The sequence below is a fragment of the Panicum hallii genome, chromosome 6 (genome assembly GCF_002211085.1).
Source record: "Panicum hallii strain FIL2 chromosome 6, PHallii_v3.1, whole genome shotgun sequence".
NCBI lineage: Eukaryota > Viridiplantae > Streptophyta > Magnoliopsida > Poales > Poaceae > Panicum > Panicum hallii.
In genome coordinates, this window is record NC_038047.1 from 36,898,858 (window position 1) to 36,921,652 (window position 22,795).

A 22,795-nucleotide genomic window follows, 5' to 3' on the forward strand; every position below is an offset into this window, starting at 1 on the left:
TAAGAAGCTAACAGTCTCAATTTTCATATGGTTGTACTCAGAGATGGATTAGTGCAAATGGCGAATACTCTACAAAGTCAAATTACTGAATGCAGTTCTACGTCTGACATCTCATTCACTCACTTTGATGGCGAGACAATCTTCAGAGCACATGCAGAAGGGAAGCGCAAATTCTTTGCCTGGTTGTTAGTGCAAAGTAGAATACTAACTGCAGCTCAACTCTATCTCTGCATCGTGACTTTGCAATACATACTATTCGGACGTGTTTGCATAAGCATTTTTTTTTACCATCCGAAGCACAATCATTTAGCATGGTACCACAGGCACTATAGATTTTGACCATGCTACCACGCCATGGATGCGAGAGCCCTGCCATACCTAAGATCTGGCATAGTGAGTGGCACAACATGATGCCATGGCACGTCATCTTGATGAGCTAGCATGATGATATATGCAAATTTAAGTTTTTAGTCTTTATATCCTCTTCTTGTGTTTATTTCTGCTCTCTTTTACAATAATATAATTGTTAATGGTTAGGTGGCTAGGCTCCTAACCAGGCTTGGCTAATGCGCCACAGCCTTGTTTAGTTGCCTGTTCAGGTCTTGTAGCAAGCTTACACAGTGCAAAAGGGAGGAGGTAGCCTGTCACGTGGAAATGCAAATCAGTCTCAGCAAGGCCAAAGCAATAAGAGTGCAATGGTCATTTGAGTTGAAATGCTGAGCAAGACATTCAACTTGAAGTCTTCAACCTTTCAATTTCTTTTTATAAATTCAACTTTCTTTCATTTTAATGTTCATGTTTTCATGCTTCGTATTTGATTTAGCTATGTACCATATGAGATCATACGCATCCATATTATTTGCTCCAGTCGGGTGCATCGGTGACACAAGTAATGGGGTGCGTTTGATTGATGACGAAGATGTGAAGCCTGACCAAATATTGGCCTAGGGCAAAGTAAGGGCATGGACAAAATTTGGCTATAAAAGTGATGTTTGGTTTGTGGACAAGCTAGAATTAGGCCACTGCCAACTTTGGAGCTACAATATAGCATTTGGATTGCAATCATGCCATTTCTTTTAGAAAAACATATGAGTACTACAGGTGGGGTCACGATCCACTCATCATTAATTTTCCAGGGATCGAAATATAGCCAAAGAAGATCTTGGATTGTACATTTAATTATAGTTAATACGATATAGATCGTCAACAGATATGCGATCTAGTAGATATTTTGATTTTAAGATCCTATAACAAAAAATATGGAGCTAAAATATGGCATTTGGATTGCAGTCATGACAATTTTTCAAAAATTTATGAGTATAACATGTGGGGTCGACTCGTCATTAATTTTCCCGGCATTGAATTAGAGCCTAAAAATATCTTGGATTGTGTATTTAATTGTAGCTAATGGTGAAAACAGATCATCAACAGATACACACGATCTAGTAGATATTCTCATCTTAAGCTTCCATAACCAAAATTTGGAGATAAAATATGGAGTTTGGACTGCAATCATGCCAATTGCTTTTTAAGAAATATGACTAACAAGTGGGGTGCGCTCATCATTAATTTTCAAGCATCGAAATATAGCAAAAAAAATCTTGGACTGTACATGTGAATTGTAGTTAATACGACGGTGAAAACAGATAATCAAAAGATACGCGAAATAGTAGATATTTTTGTTTTAAAATTCTACAACCGAAATTTGGAGCTAAAACACATAGCTTGGATTGCAATATTTTAAAATTATGAGTATAATAGGTGGGGTCTGTCAGATCCGGGTACATGAAACTGTACACGAGGCATACTTTTCTTGGATAAAGGTTGGAATATGGTCCACGCGCCCACATCTGTGTAACTACTCATAGCCTAGTATAACTGCTCCTACAGCAGTCAAACTAGTCGGATACGGTAGGGAACTACCAGAAAAACTCGGGGTAAGACTCTAGAGGATGTATCCGACTAGGACTTCCATGTAAGTTTGTCCCCAAGACTATATAAGGGCGGACAGGACGTAGGGTATCATGCTCTCAGCGGCCCGAACCTGTCTAAAACCTTGCCTTCCTTTGCACCTTCGAGTCTTGATCTTGGCGACACCCTACCTACAAACTCACCACCTCGGAGATATCCCTCGGTGGGCATGGCGGTAAAACACCGACAGGGTCCACTCGTTATTAATTTCCAGGCATTGAAACATTGCCAAAAAAAAGAGATTGGATTGTGCATTTAATTGTATTTAATACGATGGTGAAAACAAATCATCAATGGATATGCGATCTAGTAGATATTTTTGTTTTAAACTTCTACGACCAAAATTTGGAGCTAAAACGCAGCGTTTGGATTGCAATCATACCATTTTTTAAAAAAATTATAAGTATAATAGGTGGGGTCCACTTGTTATTAATGTCCAGGCATCGAAACATAGCTAAAAATCACATTGGACTGTCCATTTAGTTGTCGTTAATACAATGGTGAAAACAGATCATCAACAGATATGCGATCTAGAAGATATTTTCGTTTTAAACTTCTACAACAAAAAATTGGAGCTAAAACACAGAGTTTGGATTGAAATCATGCCTTTTTTAAAAAAAATTATGAGTATAATAGGTGGGGTCCACTTGTTATTAATTGCTAGGCATTGCAACATAGCCAAAAAAACATATTGTACATTCAATTGTATTTAATACGCTGGTGAAATCAGATCATCAAAAGATATGCAATCTAGAAGATATTTTTTAAGCTTCTACTGTAGCCTCCTCTAATATCTGCTCCTCCAGTTGGTGCTGGTACACCCAGTAGACACTCCTGCGCCAGCTCTGTCCGGTGCACCAACGCCCTGTCCAGCTTTACACCCAGTTTCCAAAAGATTTGGAAACGTGACAGGAGACTTGGGAGGAGGCGTCATGTGACAAGGCGACCCATGGCAGTGCCCTTTATCAACCGCCGTTCCTCCGGCAACAGCACCTGTATGTGATCCAGCTCCACCACTATTCCTGCTGCGCTCATGCTCTCGTGTGGAGATGCCTTTGTGTTTCTGATGGTTGTAATCTCTGTGGCTTCCTGCGTAGATGTGCGTGCAGATGAGGGCGCGCTGTTCAGCGCCACCATGAATAACGACCTCGGTCGGCTCAAAGGCTGCTTCTTCTCTTTGTCGCATCGATCTATCTCATTCCGTAAATGTTTGACTGTTGGGTAATTCATGCTCCTATGCTAAAATTCCGTTTAGTGGATAAATTGTGGATGGCGGGTCTTCTACCATGCTGCATTCATCTATGCCGTCATGCCTTTATTGGAAATAAATAGTTTTTGGCGGTTCTATAGATGACTGGCATTACTGGATCATGTATTAAACCTTGCCTTCATAGAGCTTGGATGAGCATTTAGATGTGCAAACTAATCTGTTACCTATATTGATGTTGTTTATACAAAATGGAAAGTTTCTACTCATGTACTCTAAACAAATCCTGGTGGTCAATTACTTTCAATATGTGTTACACTATTTTTTTTTCTTTTCAATATGTGCTACGCTAAATTTTGTGTTACGCTGTTTTTTTTTTCTTTTCAAAAGGGAAATCATTGCTTAGAGAGGTTTTTGTTTGAAATTGTGTAGCACTTGTCGGCTATCCACTTTCTAATGTGATGATGTCTTTATGTTTGCTTTGGGACAAAGGCATAGTGGAGACTCTCGGCGAAATAAGTGGCGGCCGAGCATCAGTTCTTTCTCTTAAGATGCATGGCTATGGGGTGCTCCACTGTGTAGCATCCTATGGCCATCTAGAGGTCTCAAAGTACTTGGTGGAGGAACTTGGGGGTGATGCAAATATGACTGGAGCTGATGGTCTTTCACTTACTCTTTCCCCCTTTGCAAATTGGCAGCGGTCATATATGAGTAATATTGGCCCTTGCTGTAGTATGAGATTTATGAGCTGTGCTTATATGCTTTTCATGCAGGTGTGACGCCATTCATGGCCTCTGCTCAGTCTGGTGATCTTTCTACTGTGAAGTATTTTCTTGATCATGGCGGTGATCTGATAAAAGCAGATGAAAAAGGAGGGACAGTTCTACACCATGCTGCATTCACTGGTTACTCTTTCGTCACAAATGCACAAACCACTTACATTTTGTATTATCAAATATGTTTCTATGATTGTACTTTGGACCATAAATCTGCTTCTGACATTTTCATGTGGATAATTCAATTACTTGTTTGCTTTTGTTATATAGCTGGCGGGAAGTGTTAAGTTTGCTCTTCACCACACTCATGCAACTTGGTCGTTACTACTAGTTGTCTATTATTATGTACTCTGCTTATTCTATTGCTCATGACTTATGAACTCATCTTGATCGCAGGAAGCTCAAAGGTAACTGAGTTCCTGCTTTCAAAAGGAATAGCTGTTGACATAGACTATGGTCATGGGACACCACTCTACGAGGCTGCTATCAATGAGCAGGACGAGATTGTGAAGATTTTGTTGGATCACCACGCAAATGTACAGATCCGTCTTGTATTTCTTTTTCTTTTCATTCCAAATTTAAATATGGATAGATAGATATTTCTTTTGCTTGGCCACCAACTACTTTTTAGCTGACGAGCATATATGTGTTTCTTGGTTGTTGCAACCAGCCTACCATTTAAATGGTATCTCATGATCCTTTCTTCTATTTTTTGGTCTATAACTCTAGACAGATGATTTACTTTATATGATGCCATCAGAGAGAATTGAAAGAATCTGAATCATGTCACTAAACTAAGTTGTTCAAACAATACTACCCCAAGACCTTGTAGGATGGTGTGAGCATTACTCCTGGCAGCCCTTAAGGATACTGAAAACTAAACATTATATTAATTAGATGACCAAGTAGCCTTCATGGAATGTGATCCAGTTTGTTGAATCCAATTGAACTTCTCTCTTAAAAGAATTTGGATGTCAACTTGAACTTAGTTTGTGTCCTACACTCTGAAACGAACTACTTTTTCTCTTTTTATCATGTTCTTATCTAAAAACATATTTTAAACATTTTGAACATCAATATTGTTCAGCTTATTCCATGGAGTATTTGTTCGAAAAACTCTGTGTTATAATCAACTTTGTTTGACTGTTATATTTACTATCTGGTGACAACTCAACCCTTCATCATTATATACCTACTATCCAATGCAAAAATTTAACCTTAATTAGAGGTAGAACAGTAGGACTGTGTTATCTCATTGGTTCCACTTACGCTGCATTGCCCTAACTATAAAAATTGGATTCCTTGCTCACCGAGTTACTGAGATAAACAATTTTGTGCTTTCAGCCAAACATCATATTTGGTGGCATCCACACTCCACTGTTGGGTGCTCTTCTCAATCATTCATTGACGTGCATGAAGCTACTGGTTGAGGCCAGTAGTTTCCTGACTCTATTTGTTAAACTGCTGATAAGCTTCAATTTTGCTTAATGCAACTATCTGTGCTAATTAATTTTTTGAAAAGAAATTTTATGCACAATCCTTTCCACAGGCTGGTGTGGATGTTTATAACGAAGGCTCCTATGCATCACCTCTAGTGGTTGCTATAGGGAAGGGAGGTTATACAAACAAAATCCGGTTACTGTTAAAGGCTGGAGCAGACCCTAATATTCCAGATGATGTATGTTTTCTACATGATCTAGATGTTCTTCTGATTCTACTGTTCAGTATTCGATGCTTTTCTTAAAGCTTTTGATTACTGATCAGTATTATTCAGCTCCTATTGTTATGCTGGGGAGTAGTTTTAGTGTTGAGTTTTGCTGATTTAACAAGGCATTTGCACTTGTGTGTTAGGCAATATGGATATATTCTTGACCTTCCATTCTGTTGGTTTATAGCTTTATATGATATATCGATAGATGGGTATTATTGTTTTCTCTTGACTGTTAGATTTTGAGTTCTTTGGGAAAGGATACGGTCTGTTATTTATATATGTTAAAGATTATATATATACAGGTCAGTCTGAAACGTTGCATCTACTATCGTCGACCGTAGAGTCCTTGGGTGTCCTAGCTATATTAATGCTGTTCGATTGTGAAAGAAGATTGTGTCCACGTTTTAATTGCATTTTGTAGTATTCTGAGATGTAAACATGTTATAAGTTACCGGTATTTGTCATCTACAAATGTTCAAACTCTGAAATTTTGATCAACAGTATGTATGTTTACCAACAAAAGTGACTCTTGAAATTACATTCAATTGCTTCATGATGCTGTGGACACTAATTATCATGAATAATGTAATGGCAAAATTTTGTCATACCGTGTCTTGTATAGAAATCACAGGAGGGAGTGTATATGTATCATGGACAAGTTCATTAATATAGGCTTTGTACCTGCTGCAATTTTGGATCAGTTGGTGTATCTTTACTCTTTTATAACTGATGGAGAATAGTGACATGTCAAGTAGGTCTGCAGGATGCAAACCAATTTTTTGTGCCTGTTATCTTAACTATTGCTGAAATCCTTTGGATGACTTTTCGCCAAGTTGATATATGAATTGCTATAATTTTTAATAGCACAAGAATGCAGTAAATTTTATGATTTACTGGGCACATATGTTTGCCTAGTTAGATTTTTCTTTTTCACTAATTTGGAGGAATAAGTTCCAATATCATGTAGTGGTTGTTCAAATACGTCATTAAGTTTTACATAAATGACCATTCCCCCCATGTTGTTTCAGTTGGGTAGGTTACCAGTGGAGCTTGCTGCATTGAAGGATTGCATGGAAGAAGTTGAACTGTTGTTCCCCTTGACTTCACCAATTCCAGGTGTCCCAAACTGGAGTGTTGATGGAGTAATCTCTCATGCAAAATTGAAAAATGCAAAGCCATTGGTATGCTTTTCATAGCTTCCATTCCCTTGTATAATATTTTTTTTCTTGAGTGGGTGCTACGGATAGGCTGTGGCACTGTGCTTTGTTTGTCGATTTTGGTCCCTTGTAAAACTGGGACTTTCATATAGTTTTTTCCCGTTGGGTTTCTGTGGATAATGAAGACTGGAGCTATTTGACACATTGAGCTGTCAGAATATGTGCATGTGCACTTGCATTATTGCAAAAGCATGTGAAAGATCTTTCCAACCTGAATAGCTAGCATCCACAGAATTTTACTGAGATGAAGATGTTAGATTTGTTTTGTTATCAAAATCATCCTAGACGAATGATTTATTTGATCATTCAAATATGAAGCCGGGTTGCCTCAAACTTTTTCCCTTTAATTGTCTAGGAGGAACGACAGATTGCAAGGCGGAAAGCTATGCTCAAGTCACTGGCAAGTAACGCATTCAAGCAGAAGGACTATGACGCGGCATCAAAATTTATGGTTCGGTAAGTCTTGGAACCTTATCTGCAAGGCTTAGAAGGTAACCTGTTCCGTTAATTGGGAACCAGCTGGGACATTATTGGTTCTCTAAAAGGAAAAAAGAAAGCACTATCTTGCATGCCAACTAGTTCTTTCCGTAATTTGCATCAGCTAAAGAATATAAAGCGCACAGATAACTCTTTAGCAAAGATGATGCCACGGTTCCATCTATTTCAAAGTTACTGTGTTTTGATGCAGGTATGAGCAGATGATTATGGACAAACTAAAATCAACCATCTCGAGCCTGTGTATCTAATTAAGAACAATCTGAAATACATACTTTTACCTATTCAAAGTAGCAGATTCCAACGTCGAGTCCATGTAGGGGAAATTGTGAATGTCATATTATTGCCTGTCTCAGGTTGGCTGACCTGAACACTATTTGGTAGTATAAATGTGATTGTCGTTTGACCTTTCTTGTTTGACCATGCAGGCCATAGATCATGAACCAGATGCGACACTATATTCAAACAGGAGCCTCTGCAGACTACGGATGGGTGACGGCGAAGGTGCGCTGTCAGATGCTTACATTTGCAGGTTGATGCGACCTGACTGGGCGAAAGCTTGCTACCGTCAGGCTGCGGCTCACACGCTACTCGGGGTGAGACACATCCAGGCTACCAGTTCACTTACTCTCACTTCCAAGTCTCTAGCTGCATGTGGTTATGCTGCCTTGTATTACTGATTCACTGGATCCGTTACATCTTTCGTCTTAATTAGGAGAACAGCCAAGCCTGCATTGCTCTCCTGGATGCGCAGAAGTTGGATCCTGGAAATGAAGAGATCGAGAGAGAATTAAGGTGATCATCTACCCATTTCATTTTGGGCAATTTGTCTACAAGACACTAATCAAATGTGCCCTGTTGTGTGGACAATAATAAATTTTATTCAATGTCCTCATCTAGACATAGTCGTAGAAAATTAGTTTTCCATATACCAATATCCTTTTGTTCTTCTCTTGTGAGCACCTGTCTTCCCAGTACTGTGGTGGATTGCATACCTCAAATGTGCACATGAATTGATTAAATTAAACAGTGGTTCTATTTTTCATTATATCTTTGTGCCTTATTCTACGATGACCTATTGGTTCTGTGCTTACAGCTGACGTATGTTTGTTTCATCCATTTGGATTCTGCAGGAAGGCTATGGCATTAAGGGATGCCTCTCGTGATGGAGATCAGCAGGGAAGCGGGCCGTCTGACTTCGACCAGCATGTGTAAGAGGAGGGCATGTGTATGGAAAAGTTGGGAGACATTTCTTCAGCTAGGGACGCAATGCATGGGCCCCTAAGGCATCGAAGAAATTTAATTATATGAACTTTATTATCTTCTAGACATGGAAATCTCTGTGGACTGCAGCTGCCAAAAAGAGATGTACCTGGTGGCAAGTATACTTTAAATTGTCGTGAAATTATCTGGTTGATCTGACGGGTGTGCACCGTGCTCAGTTATGTTCCGTGGCATCTGTCGTATGATTTAAAATATCCTGTCGTGAGAGCTGTTTCAGTGGTGGCCTAGGGAATAGTGTTCAAGTGCCCACCGTCATTATTTCGTGGTATTGATACTCTCGGATGAGTCACTTGATGGCTATTTTTTATTTTATCAGATATTGCCTCCATCCTAAATTATTAGTCATTTTGACTAGATGCATAGTTTGGGGTGGTGTATAGCAAAATTCATATATCTATAAAAGCCAAAACGGCTAATAATTTGGGACTAATGACTAAGTTTTACAACATATACCTGCGATGATGGCAGCAAGAAAATAGTAGCACAAGTACTTTTTGCATGGAGAACGTACAACCGATGAATTCCCACCATGCCCCAGCAGAAAAAAAAATTGATACTTGTCCCTACGACACAGCTAGCTAAGGCGGCCATTTTTTTTTATCTCCGCTAGCTTCATCTATTCTCTAATTAATTTCTCAAGAGTTAAGACTGAAAGGAGTAAGCACTTCTTAGCCTACGTGTGGTAGAGAGTGAATGAGGAGAGTGGGCAAAGTTTGTCTATTCATGAAGAGACGGCTTTAGCACAAGATACGATGGCCAACACAACTATTTTATGCATCATCTATATATAATCATCAATTAATATGTGGTTAATAAAAAATATTGAGAAACAATCTAATAAACAAACATTGTATGGGATGTCTAGATTGTTGTCTTTATGTAATATCATAAAAACTTGTAGATGGTTGCCATCAAACCGATGCACATGACCTTATTATCATTATTGATAAGTTAAAAATGATATCCTGTATTGGATTGTTGATGCGCATAATTAAAAATGACGGAATATTGGCACCCCAATTATAGCACCTTGAGCGCAAACACATGAGATTCAAATGTTTTTTTTTTGAGAAATATGAGATTCAAAAGTTAACTCAATCGAATTGCGTAAATATGATAATGGTATTTGAGGATGAAACAGTCATAGAAAGATACAAAAACATATTACAAAATGTAGGGTACTTAACACCATCAGTCATCCATAGTCCACAGAATGCCAATTCAACACTATCAAATGATAAAAGAAGAAAACTATTGCTATGGAGTGAGATATAACCTAACTATAACGATCTTTGGTTCAAACAATCCACAGAACTTGCAAAATTTAAATATTTTTTCTTCATAATTTTGATATGACAATTAGGGTAATACAGAAATACAGTGCAGATTCACAAAGGAGGTCTAATTTCTCATAGGAAAATACAGCAAGCTCCAAGTGATAAGAATACAACCCCTTTGTTTCAAATTGTAGATCGTCTTTGGCAAATCTACATACATAGATTTTGTTATATACCTAGATAAATACCATATCTAGATACAGAGGAAGAACTATATATATCTAGATTTACTAAAATGGTATATAATTTTGGAATGAAGGGAGTATGTACAATATATAAGGTGTATCTAACAATTCTCTAGACTGTTTCCTTTCTTTTTTGTTTTTGTGGTGCTACGGGCACCCACCAATTTCTTCTCCCACACGAGAAAAGGCGCAAGCCCCCGGCCTTTCCGCTCAAGCCTCACGCTCATCTCACCAACCCACCCCGCTCCTTCTCCACTCCACTCCAGACCTTCCAGTACTCCACCCTCACGATCCACAAGGACTCTTCTGAAACCATGGCGCCCACGGCACCACCACAGGCGCCGTCGCCGACGAGGGGAAGGAGCGCGGGGGCAGCCGCTCCGGCGGGCTCCTCGCGCTGGCCGCCGACGCCGCCGTCTGCTGCTACCAGGCCGCGCTGTGGGCGTGCGGCGCCGCCGCCGCCGCCGCCATCGCGGTGCGCCGGGCCTGCGGCTTGGACTCCCGCGCCGCGGCTGTCGCGGAGGCGAACTTCATGGCGTCCGTTCTCGCGATGGCCCTGCTCCACTTCGCCTCCCTGGTGCTGTTCCCCTGGTCCCCTGAGAGCCGCATGGCCGAGGCCGGAGAGGTACCGGTGCGCACTTTCAGGCTTTCACCCCGCTCCCATCGACTAACTCTAATCGATTGTTCTAGTGGTTCCTCCGTGACCATTCCTCAGCCTTTGTTTTGTGAATTTTGTGGGTTTTGGTGCTCATGGCAGATTGGTGAGGGTGGAGACGCCACGGGACCCGGGACGCAGGGACGCCGCTCTGAGAGCACTGGCGCACGCGGTCGTCAGGATGCGCGCCGTAGTCCGGTCCCTCGATGTATCTCCTTTGTTTCGGGCATGCTCGTGCTCCCGTGTGTGGTAATGCTCATGCTTGTGCCAGCCAAGGCGTCCTGGATGGAGAGGGTCGGCTACATGCTTGCTGACGCTGGAGTGTTCCTTTACTCTGTTGCGTTCTTCTTCGTCAAATTCCCAGTACTTCTGATCGAACTGAGGGCTACCTATGCAAAGCTGAAGCGCGGAACTGTCGGGTTTCATTGATATCATGACCCATGAATCATCCAAGGTGCGCATTTGTTCTCTCTGGCATCATTAGCAGCTTACTGATGTGGACATAACGTTATTCTTTGGCATCTTCTGCTTACTGTTCCTTGATACATTTGCAGACCTTGTTGTGAAACTTGGTGTTCATTTGAGCCTTGTTTGATATGGCATATATTTAGATTTTGTTCCATGGTTCTGGTGCGGAAATTTAGCAGCGTTGATCTGTTCTTGTGCTAATTTGGTAGTAACATGAGCTAGAAACAACTTGCTCTGTTACATTATTTCTGTTTCGCTATGCAGTATTTTGCGTTCAATGAAGAATATGCAGTGGGAAAGTCTTGCCAGAAAATTTAGTTCAACTTAATTCATACTGGGTTTATGGGTTCGTGCATTATACCTAGTATAGAACCATACAGTGCAAACTAAGTTTTTCTTCCTTTGCTTTATGACTTCATCCTGGTGGTTTTGGTTGTGCATATTTCAATTCTTAAGCTAAATTTAGTTTTCAAATTAAGCAAAAGTTATGATAATTTCGAGCCTTTTGTAGAAAATATTTTGTTATATCAATTCTTGTGGAATATTTATTTGAATTATTTAGTTCGTGGAAAAAATGTATTGTTTGGCGAAATGTTTTAGTTGACATTTTTTGTATTGAGATTCCTCAGCCGTTAGTTAGAAGTCATGCCTGTCCAAAATGTCTCATTTGATAATAACAACTCTTCCAATGCAAAGTGCTTACAGGCTTTGGCGACTATTCCCTTTGTTTTCACCCTGTCAAGTTTCTATATACCTATTTCATTTGTGATATATGTAAAGCATTTGTATGCTATTATGGGCCACAAAACTTGGTGTCATTTTTTTACAAGCAATTTATTTTAAAAAAGATTTTTTACAAGCAAATCACATGATGACCAACTCGCTCGTACATTGGTCTGCTGCTATGTAGTGATTTCCAAACTCTACTCTGTTTAAAATGTTCTCTAGATTATGTTTATTTATTACTTATAGTGAGGGCTTCCTCTGCAATGAATTGATTACTCATGGGGAGTATTATTTTCCTTTTTAGCTAGTGACCTTTTTCCCCATCGTGCAGTCTTCTTCACCTTTATAAATAGCATGCATTATGGTTCTTGCAACAAGTGAGAAATTATGGTCATTGAAACGCAAGCATTGAGTTAATGCTATGTCTGTAAAGGTGATCTTGGACTATCTTTGCCGTAGGGTGGAGTTGTATTTTGTTGTATCACTTGGTGTTCATTAGTGACAGGAGAATTTTTGGATTTCTTCCGTACCTGAGAACTCCCAACTTCTAATCCTCTTTGATCAATGAATTTCACTTATATTAGTAGCTACCACCGATGTTATCCTGAAACTGTTATTTTTAGCAGAAAACAGTAGGGGAGTCACCTACTGTGGTATTACATTAAAATTCTAAAACTAAATTGGTGCATCATCCAACTGGGTGCTGTTTTCTTTTAATAAATTGCTATGATATATTGACTTTAGCTTAAGTTGAGCTGCTGTTTGCCATCATATGTTGCTGTTCTTGTGTTCGTTTGGCTTTGATCATTGCCCCTTTATCCAATTTGATGGTCATAGTCTTGACTCGTGAAATCAGGGTAGAAGTGTATTCATGGATGAAACTGGGACTATATGTAATTGCGATGAAGTGACGGGCACATTTCCGAAAAGCACCATCTTCTCAGACATTGCTTCATTGTTACTGTACAATCAGTTAGTGTTTGTTACAGTATCCTATTTAAATCATCGTAGGAAAAACTGATTCCGGTCCTATTGACACAGATTTGAGTACTTCAGTAAAGCATCTTTTGTTTACTTGGTGGTAGCTTTGAACTTCAATTTTGTCAATTAGGTCTTGTAGACGCTAGACCACACCATTTTATTCCACACTAGATTTTCTGCAATGCATGTGTTGCTGCCTGAGGATGATTCCACACTAGATGATTATGCATCTTGTATACGGATTGGACTCCATCTATAGGACCTAGGAATCCTACAAACTTAAGCTCATAAACTCGTTAGTCCCATTAACTATGTTGTCACACAATCAACAAAATCACAAATTGCTATGTTCCTTGTATACACCACGTTCCCATCCACAGTGAGGCGCCTGTCATGACTTCGTCAATCTTGAGGATTTGACGGCTCAATCTTCAAAGATGATCATAGGAGTAGGGTTTGCGTACGTGCATTCATAGAGGTAAATCTGCGTATGTTGTTAGTGTCTGAGTTGTACTGTGTAATATAAAAAAATGAATCCATGAGTCCGTGACTGGTCCAAATCTAAACTATACTATCTTTAGGAAACCTGACACTAAATTTCACTATCCTAAATTAATTTAGAGACATATAAATTAATAATAGATAAATCCCCTTTTTATTAAAATTTAAAACAAAAGTATAAAATTTTCAAATGCCGTTATAAAGAGGCCCAAGTATCCTCATAACCTCATTAACCACAGAAATCTTGCACAGCAAATTGAGTACATCAAGTTGGTGTGGACAAAAGAATCTCATTACAGCTGGAGCAGCCACCTATTTGCTCGCACCCGGTAAGATTTCGTCACCCACTGGTGGGCCCACCTCAAAACCCCCGGCCCCTGCTTCGCTCGGCTTCCCCTTCCGCAAGGCCAGCGCTCTGTTTCTGCGCGCCGCCCCGGGAGCGAAGCACCAGCCGCTCCGCCTCCACCGCCATCGCGCAGGATCGGAGGAGCTTCTGGAGCCTCGGGGGTCCCCTGCTCCCATGGAGCTCTCCGGCTACTACGACGTCTCCTGTTACGCCGGGGCCTCGCTGGTGCTCTACAGCGTCGCCAACGTCGCGGCCCGCAGGGGCTGCATCCGCGGCGACGGCGCGGCCAAGCAGGCCCTGGTGTACGTTTCCGCCGTGATGCTCCAGAGAGCCTTCTGGGCGACGGTACCGTCGGCTGACCCCCACTCCCTTCTCGCCCCCTTCCCCTCCGCCTCGATCTCCCTGGATGGTCTCTAACGCTGGATTTGTGTGGGTTTTCTGCTGCGGCGTGCCGGCGTTCCCATCCGCGTTGGCATGGCAGGTCCGTGGGGGTAGAGTCGATTGGGCGTCCGAGGCGTGCTACTGGGTGAGTGCCTTCGCCGTCTCCGTCCTCGTCTCCACCCTCGATGCTTGCGTGGAGGCCGTGATCAGGAGGTGGGAGAGGGAGCCTGCGCCTAGGAGGGGGCGCGGTGGAAGGAGGCCGCATGTGTGATCGTCCAAGGTACAACTCTGCTCCTCGCTGTATGCCTCCATCCCTTCCAAGCTGATCGCCGCATATCGGCAAGGTTGATTTGAATTTCTGCTGATTTGTCCAAATGGAAGCAGAGTTCCAATTGCTGGTTCACGTTTGTGATACTTCGTAGCGCTCATGGGCACCACCTTGCTTGATACTTCGATGCCAGGGGATGTTTGCCTGTTTTACTAGTGCTGTCAGATCGTACCATTTTGATTGCCGCGCGGAGTTTCGCTCCAAATGGAATCATCATCATTAGAATGTTGGTTGAACTCTGTATTTTCTGTCTCATTAATAGTCATACTCGTTTTTTGGCTTGTCTATCTACTGTATTTTACAAGGTGACAGATCTTCACGCCTTCCAAATATGCAGAGTCATGAACTAGCATTAGTGTCAAATGAGCGACAGGTGCTTCTCTCTCTAGCTTCTCTCTCTAAGCGTGAGAGCTCCCACCTCCTTCAGTGACCACTCCGGTCCCGGCGGCCACAGCCTCACCCGTCGGCGGCTGTTCCGGTCCCGACGGCCACCTCCACGCCGGCGCCCACAAATCCCATCGCAAGATGACCAACCCTCCCTCCCCGCTCCTCACTCCGTCGCACCAACCTGCTGGCGGCGGCTCCCGGGCTTCAAATCGTAGATCCCTGAACCCCAACGCCGCCCCCTTCTCCCCTTCCCCGGGTGCAGGTCCTAGCAGCGCCATGGCGGCACCCCCGAGGGTATCTGCTTTAGCATCCCCTCGGACTCCGATGGCGATGATGATGACCTCCTGTGGCCCTCTCCCCCTGCCACGGCGAAGGGCAAGGAGCCGCTCCGCCTGGATCGCTGCTCCCCTCCGCCGCGTCACTCTGGTGGCTTCATGGCTGACGCCCGCCGTCAACAACCTCGGCGGGAGATTCCGCCGCCTGCTCGGTCGCTCGCTAGTCCCCCGCCGGTAGACGAGGATGGCGTTCAGCTCGTGACGAACAAGCGTCGCTTGCGGTCGGAGATTCGCCGTGCTCGTCCCCCGCTATCCACGCATAAACGTGGTATGGTATGGATGCTTTGGTGACCACTTTCCACTGAATGCTGAATTACCACAACCTTCAGTGAGGTGCTGATTTAGAGGTTCATTCATAGGTGCCTTTAATTTCAAAATAATACAGTAGTTTGGTTTTGCTTTCTCTTTGCTTGCGAAAAGTGAATTGATGTTTAGCATGAACTTACCAACTCTGGTGACTAGTGAGTCTTCTGGAGTCTAGACTGGTTTTCCCTTAATTTGCTCCTATCTATCTGCTTTGTGAATACACATACATGTTTGGAAATAGAATTGCCGATGAGCCAAATGATCATAAGGAAGCTCATCAATGCGTGGATAAACTTCTTTTAAATGTAGGTTTAAAGAAGAATGCACGGTTTACTATTCTAACAGCATACACTGCGCCTAGCCTTTAATTGCATCAGTTACATTCAGTTATGGTCGTCCATTAGTGACTGCAACTGAACTTGATCCTGAAGATTAGCGACCTCACTTGTTTGTTATCAACGTGTTTGACCTATCTATAAATTGTCTGAATCTGTACCTCTCAACAGCTAAGGTCATCCAGAAGCTTGATTAGTACATCACCCAATTGGGTGCTGGTTTTATTTAAACTGATGCACAGTATAGACTTCATCATAAACTTGAGAAACTTTATCTAATATAGTCCTTGCTATCCGGCCTTCTGTTCAGTTGTACCCATGTGTTTTTATAGTTACCTTGATTCTAGACTCAAAACGAGAATTGAAATGGCATGCCCAATTAAAATTTTATTCTCTTATTTTATTTCCACCATAAATGGTATAATTTATCGGAGATTATGAGTACTGAAAATGTCGATGTGCAAGTGCAACCAGTGAGTTATTTGTTGTAGCATATATATGGTGTTTCAGCACATGTTTCGGGTGCCTAGAAGGCCAGTGCTATGTCTAGTTTCCATAAATAGGCCATTGTGTACAATGGTCAGTTTTGTGTCAGCAACTGAGATTTCCTCTAGCTGATCTCATCCATATTTTTTTTGGCTTTCAATTTCTTTCAACCAAATGAAGACTGCATATTGCAAATTGTGTTCTTCTATTGGCCCTAGAATTTGATGTAGTGATATAACTGAATGTGTTACTGCTATGCTCGATTGTCAATTTAATCGGTAAAATTGACCTTAGCCCTTGTTGCAATTTCAGTTCTTGGAGGCGCACTTGACATTTCCGATTGGAGAAGAAGATCTCCACTTTACCTCCTCCAAGTTACACATGGTGATTTGCTCAACTACAAGTGGTTGGACTTGGAGTAACAAGACTAGCTCGATGCACTGCAGGTTATGTTGTGCTAGGATTAGCTAATACCTTCCACAGTACCGTGTGTTCACGAGCTTCACCTTTGAAACGAAAACTGGAAAAACCTGTGTCGTAGCTTGTCGCGTTGCCGAGGATGATGCTTGAGCTGTTATTGAGATATGCCCACGCACACTACTAAAAGACGATTTGCAGTAAAAGACGATTTGCAGGGACGTTCTATTTTTTCTTCAGGAGCGGGTCAAAAAATAATCCGTTCTTACAAATAAGCGCGGTTAATAAGCGTGGTTAATGTAGCATCTGCCCCTAGAAAAATATTTTTAGAGACGGGTAATGCCATTATCCGTCCCTGCAAATGGATATTAAAATAGCATTTCTAGGAGCGGGTGATGCTACCACCTACCTCTAAAAATGATAGCATTTTTAGGAACGGGTGATGGTATGATCCGCCCCTAAAATTGGTTTCAAGTAAAAAATTCATAACTTTTTCATATGATCTTGAATAAAGTTAAACTTTATATCAAAATTATAGAGAATGACGAGATCTAAAACTTTATTTTTGATAACTTTTAATTTTAGGTTATTTAATGGTTCAAAAACTTATTATGAACCTACTTATGGCTATGACTATATATGGCTATGACTATATAATATCTCATACAACTTAAAGTCATACTTTGAGGTTTTAACAATTTTAATCTTTATATACACTGAAATAAACTTGGCATATTTTTCTTTGTACCTATAGTTCACAATAATTATAGTGTAGAAATTTTATTTTTTTATTTTTTTGCTATATGGAAGGATTTAAATGAAATTTTGGAATAAAATTGAAAAATATTTTTAGGGGGGGTGATGGCGTCATCCGCCCTTAGAAACGGATTTCTAGGGATGGTTGATGGCGTCACCCACTTCTAGTTAATATAAAAGAATAGTATACTCATAGAGTTACAAGTGACCGTGCAGTGTGGTGGGGAGAAAAGTACACGTGAGGCTTAAGATATGCTGTTTGAACCCTGGGTGATGCAACGTGCAGTGTGGTGGGGAGAAAAGTACACGTGAGGCTTAAGATATGCTGTTTGAACCCTGGGTGATGCAAGTGTATATTTCGTCAAAAGAATTGTAACTCAATAGCATAGGGGCTTGTGGTGGTGGCTGGTTGCTACAATATTTTTTCTTTTTTATTTTCTTTTTCAATTTTTTTGATTTTTATATTTTTTGGAAATCGATTTTAGGGGCGGGCCACGGCGTGACCCGCTCCTGTAAATTATTTTCAGGGACAGGTGCGTTACCTACTCCTAAAAATCATATTTTTAGCTGCGAGAACTAGGTGGGTACCGCATCCGCCCTTAAAAATATATTTTTACCTGCCTTTAAAAAACTTTTTTTTAGCACTGGCACTGCGAATGAGGGAAGAAGATGACATCGAGATTCATTTGAAAATTCTGTTTATTTGCGTAACTTGCCGTTGTTTTGGTTGTCATCTCAGCGGGATATGTAGATGTTAAACCGATTTGAGTTGTCCTCGGAATGAAATCTGTCGCATTGCTTGCATCCTAGATCCTGTTAGGGCGCGTTTGGTTCCCTGGTTCCGAACGAATATGGCTCCTGGCGTGCAGATTTATCACGTTTGGTTGGCTGGAGGAGCGTCAGAGCTGGCTGGCCGCATGCAAGAAGTGCCGTCGGGCCTGGCTCGGGGGAAACAAATCTCGTTTCCGTTTCTCCCCAGCCTGGCTCGCGCGAGCGGCTGAGCGCGCGTCTCGTGGTTCGGCAAGCGTATCTAGATGTGGGCAAGCGACCAACCAAACGAACGCCTTTTGTGGCTAAGCTCTGCTCAACCAAGCGTCCAAACAAGCAGCATGTGTATCACCGTAGCCTAGCCGATAGGAGCCTTCTTCCTTATATGTAAGCTGGCTGCGTTGGTACACAAACCAAACCCGCCCTAGCCGCGTACTGCTACGCGAGCGCATGCTCCGGCCGGCAGAGAGCTAGAGGCCGCCATGGCCGCTCCTGTTGTAGTTGTGGCTTGGGTCGCCGGCCCCCGCGGCCACGCAGGTCGGGCCGGGCCAGCTCAGGCCGTGCATGGCGTCTGGAGAAGGTTACGCAAATAGCACCGGCGTGTCGTGTGGCACGCCGTGGCACCGTGCTGCACGCAGACTGCGACCGTTTTCTGTGGTGCGGCGGTGTCACCGTGTTCCTGAAGTGCGTGGTGGCTGGGTACGTGTTCGTGAATTGGGATCAACAACACTGCCAATCGTGGCCGTTAATTTCCCTCTGACCAACTGCAGCACGGCTGCTCGCCTTTGCGTGCGCGCCCTCTCGGCCGACACGAAGAGTTGCCGAACCCGAACGCCGACTGCTAGGGAGACGACGGTCGGCGCGCATGTCGCGGCCGCGGCCGCTAGGCAAGACCCCCGTTGATGATGACCAGAGCAAGCATCCGGAGCAAAACTGACTGAGGGCACCTGAGACGGCGACCAAGCCAGTGCGCCGGGACGAGCAGATTGCTCCGGCGCGGCGTACCCATCGTGCGCGGCGAGCGGGTGTACGTGCACTGAGCTGCGCGCCGCGGAGCCCGGGCGGGCCCTTTGGCACTCGGGGCGCGACCGTGGGAGTGCTCGGCGGCATGTGGGAAGCGCGCAGGTGTTTGTGCGGCGGCGCCGAACCGGTTGGTCTGCTCGCCACACTAGCGCTGTCCATTTGGGTGGCATTATTATTGCCACCGGAACCGGAGCGGACGGGGCTCTGCTGCAGAGACTCAACAGGGCTCACACAGCCACGCAACGAATTTATCAGCACATATCATGTTCCCTCATCGCTTCCACCGTTGCCTACTTCGCGGAGTTACAGTGCCAAAAGCTTCCCACGTTGCTGTTTCCTCCTCGATATATTGTGGCTTTCATCTAGTCTGTGTGGTTATGACCATTATTTGCCCAACAAAATATGCAGTAGCATGATAATATCATGACGAGCCTTGAGACTCTTTAGCATTCAACAACATGAAATTTGACTATATTAAATTAATCAAGATGGTATGGTAAAAATGGACAAATGATAAGTCATGTTTCTGAATTTCCAAACGCTGGATGCAGAGTGTCTACTCCCAACCGCACTTACCCACATAAACCCCTTGCTCCCTAGAAGCCGTGTACATCAGCCGGGTGCGCGCAACGAAACTCCCTCCACCACAGCTGGAGCTGGCTGGACACGCAGCCGATTTCCTCGCACCCGGTAAGGCTCCGCTTCTTCACCCACTGGTGGCGGTGGGCCACCTCAAAACCCCCTGCCTCGCTCGCCTCGCCTTCCCCTTCCGCAAGAGCACCGCCACCCCTAAGCCCTCCGCCGCGAGAAGCAACCAACCAACCACTCCGCCACCCCGCCACCCGCGGAGAAGCCTCCAGAAGCCTCGGCGCCCCCGCGCGCTGCCTCCCATGGATCTCTCCAACTACGAGGGCGCCCTCTGGTACGCCGGCGCCACGCTGATGGCCTACTACAGCGCCGACATCGGGGTCTGCAAGGGCTGCATCAGCGGCGACGGCAAGGTCAAGAAGGCCCTGCACGGCCTCACCGCGCTCTTCTTCCAGAGAGCCGTCTGGGCTATGGTAATCCTCGCCGGGCGCTCGCCTCCCTCCTCCCCCCCTTTCCGCTCCCCTTCGCTCTCCCCGGGAGTTCGTGAGTCGTGACGGGCCGGATTTGTGGGGTTTTCTGCGGCGGCGCTCTGACGGTTCCCATCCCGTCCCGTGGCAGGGCCGGAGCGTCGACTGGGCGTACGAGGCGTACTACTGGCGGAACGCCGCCCTAGGCATCGGCGCCGGCCTCGCCTTCAACGCTTGGGTGCTGTCCTTGAGGAGGAGGATGGAGATGGCGAGGGAGCCGGCGCCACCGCCGGCGCCGGCGCGTCAGCCTGGAAGGAGGGGACGCGGTGCACGGAGGAATTAGTGTGCGGTCTTCCAAGGTATAACCTCGGCTCTCTGCTCTGACGAGGTACCAGCCTTTGTGATGCTTGGATGTGTATTCGTCCATTCCGAGCTAAACGTTGAAGGTTGATTTGAGTTTCTGTTCGATTTGTGAAAATGGAGGCAGAGTTCCAATTGTGGTTTCATCATGTTTGAGGGATACTCTGTAGTGCTCACTGCTCACTTCTGATGGGTACCAATTTACTTGTTAGTTCGATGTCTGGACGCTATTTTAGTGCTCTCAGGTGGCGCTGCTTTGATTGCCACACGAATTTTGCCCGAAATGGAACCTTCATAAATGAAACGTGGGTTGAACTTTGTAGGTTCCATCTCCTTAATAGCAAAACTTTCTGTTTGGGCTTCTCTGTTTATGTCACAAGGTGACAGGTTTTGGCACCTTCCAAATATACAGTCATAAGCTAGTATTAACATGATGTAGTGGCCTTAAAAAGTTTGTGTCCATTAATTAGTATGTGATATTGTTGTGATCTTGCTGGTATTAGACCCTTCTTACATATACAATGGAAAATTCAGTATGCCACAGGTATTGGTTGTTGTGTACTGGATTTTCTTTGAAAATGTTATCGCAATGTTGATCAATATGTCCAACATGATAATATGTCCAACATGAATCATCAATTGTAGTTTGCATTACACTGTACTTAGTTAATCTTATTGTTCTTGAGCATTCAACATGGGCCTAGAAGTAAGTTTGTGCTACAGGAGTTATTTCTTAATTGGTGGAGAGAACTAATTAGGTGCCTTTTATTCAGAACTATGGTGCTCTGGAATTTCCCCAATGTTTCTATCTGACCCACTAGCCATGGGTAAAGCTTGATAAGTTTCATGGGTGCATGACCTCCTAATGTTTTTTCCTTTGTGCACCTCGCTTTTCATTTATGTCATATCATCAGAGCATTTTGATGTTTACTTGAGAAATGATCAAGGTATGCTTTGTCAGTAAAGCAATATTTCAATCAGTGTTATAGTTTTTATGTCATGACATCTTTTCCTTGTCCACATATGTTCTTATTTTGTTCCATAATTCTTAGTTGACTCTCATTTGTATCTTTTGCTCTGCTTTTAATCTTGACAATACACTCAAGTGAGTGGCCGGTTCAATAAACATTTGCCATTTGTGGGTTACCTTAGCCAAACTGGATATAATTTTGCTTTTGTCGTCAGGTTTATTGTCTTTGCTATGAATTTAACTGGGGATTCTTTGGCTGCATAGCATTTGATAAGGTATAAGGTCTTTGTATGTGATCCGTTCGCTCTTATTATTTTGTGTATACCTAACCTGCCAGCTAAATTTAGGTTCCTGTTAGCTGATCTGAATCAAAGAAAAGTTCCAACAATCTCTACCTAGTCTTCTCTCTAGTGTGTTTGGTTTGAATTCATGTGCCTAGGGGAGTAATCTTTGGTACTCTGCTGCTGGACCAATTCTCAAATCACGGTCAACTGCTGCTTGAATGTGCTGCTTTAGTTGCCATGTAATCCATAGGTTCCTTGGCTGCATAGTTCAGATCGAATCCTCAGCTTGACTAACCATAGCAACCAATGTGGGTTGAATTTCTTGTTATTTCCTTTCTGTTGGATGCTGTGCACACGTTTGAGCTTCTCTTTTTATATAGGTGATAGAACAATGATCTTTGTTTCTATATGTGATAGTTCTATGGCATCAGGCTGTTTGGGTTCTCTGTTTTTATAGGTGATAGATCTCATCAGCTTGCATATATGCAAGCCACAAGCTAGTGGTTAACATGGTGTAGTTTCTTTAAAAGTTTGTGTTCATTTGTTATTGAAACTGTTGCAACTCTGATATTAATTATTCTTCCAGATTATGGAAAGTTAATGTGCCACTAGTACTATTGTCAAATACTGAGTTCTTGGTATGAAACGTTAGCTGTCGTCCAAACGTACTTATTGGGCACCTTGATCTAGTAGTTACATGGACCATCATATACGTAGTAGTGTGCATTATTCTTCCCCTGAGTC

The 22,795-nt window shown here is 43.1% G+C and overlaps 1 protein-coding gene across 1 annotated transcript; it reads left to right on the forward strand.

Annotated features, from left to right (window-relative positions):
* Positions 1-2,920: 2,920 nt before the first annotated feature.
* Positions 2,921-11,624, forward strand: LOC112898264 (protein TANC2-like). The gene is made up of 15 exons (XM_025966620.1): positions 2,921-2,966; positions 3,069-3,134; positions 3,671-3,838; positions 3,952-4,083; positions 4,351-4,490; positions 5,299-5,385; positions 5,504-5,632; positions 6,694-6,846; positions 7,238-7,333; positions 7,806-7,973; positions 8,093-8,172; positions 8,511-8,588; positions 8,731-8,759; positions 10,522-10,808; positions 11,571-11,624. Exons 1-15 carry the CDS (start codon positions 2,921-2,923, stop codon positions 11,622-11,624), a joined length of 1,713 nt encoding a protein of 570 aa, XP_025822405.1.
* Positions 11,625-22,795: the final 11,171 nt, after the last annotated feature.

Bases quoted from the DNA above. Each gene is read 5' to 3' on its own strand.
- LOC112898264 (XM_025966620.1), top strand. From the start codon at position 2,921: ATGGCAGTGCCCTTTATCAACCGCCGTTCCTCCGGCAACAGCACCT. The intron at 6,847-7,237 runs GTATGCTTTTCA...TTAATTGTCTAG, and splicing joins TGAAAAATGCAAAGCCATTG to GAGGAACGACAGATTGCAAG. The intron at 7,974-8,092 runs GTGAGACACATC...CGTCTTAATTAG, and splicing joins CGGCTCACACGCTACTCGGG to GAGAACAGCCAAGCCTGCAT.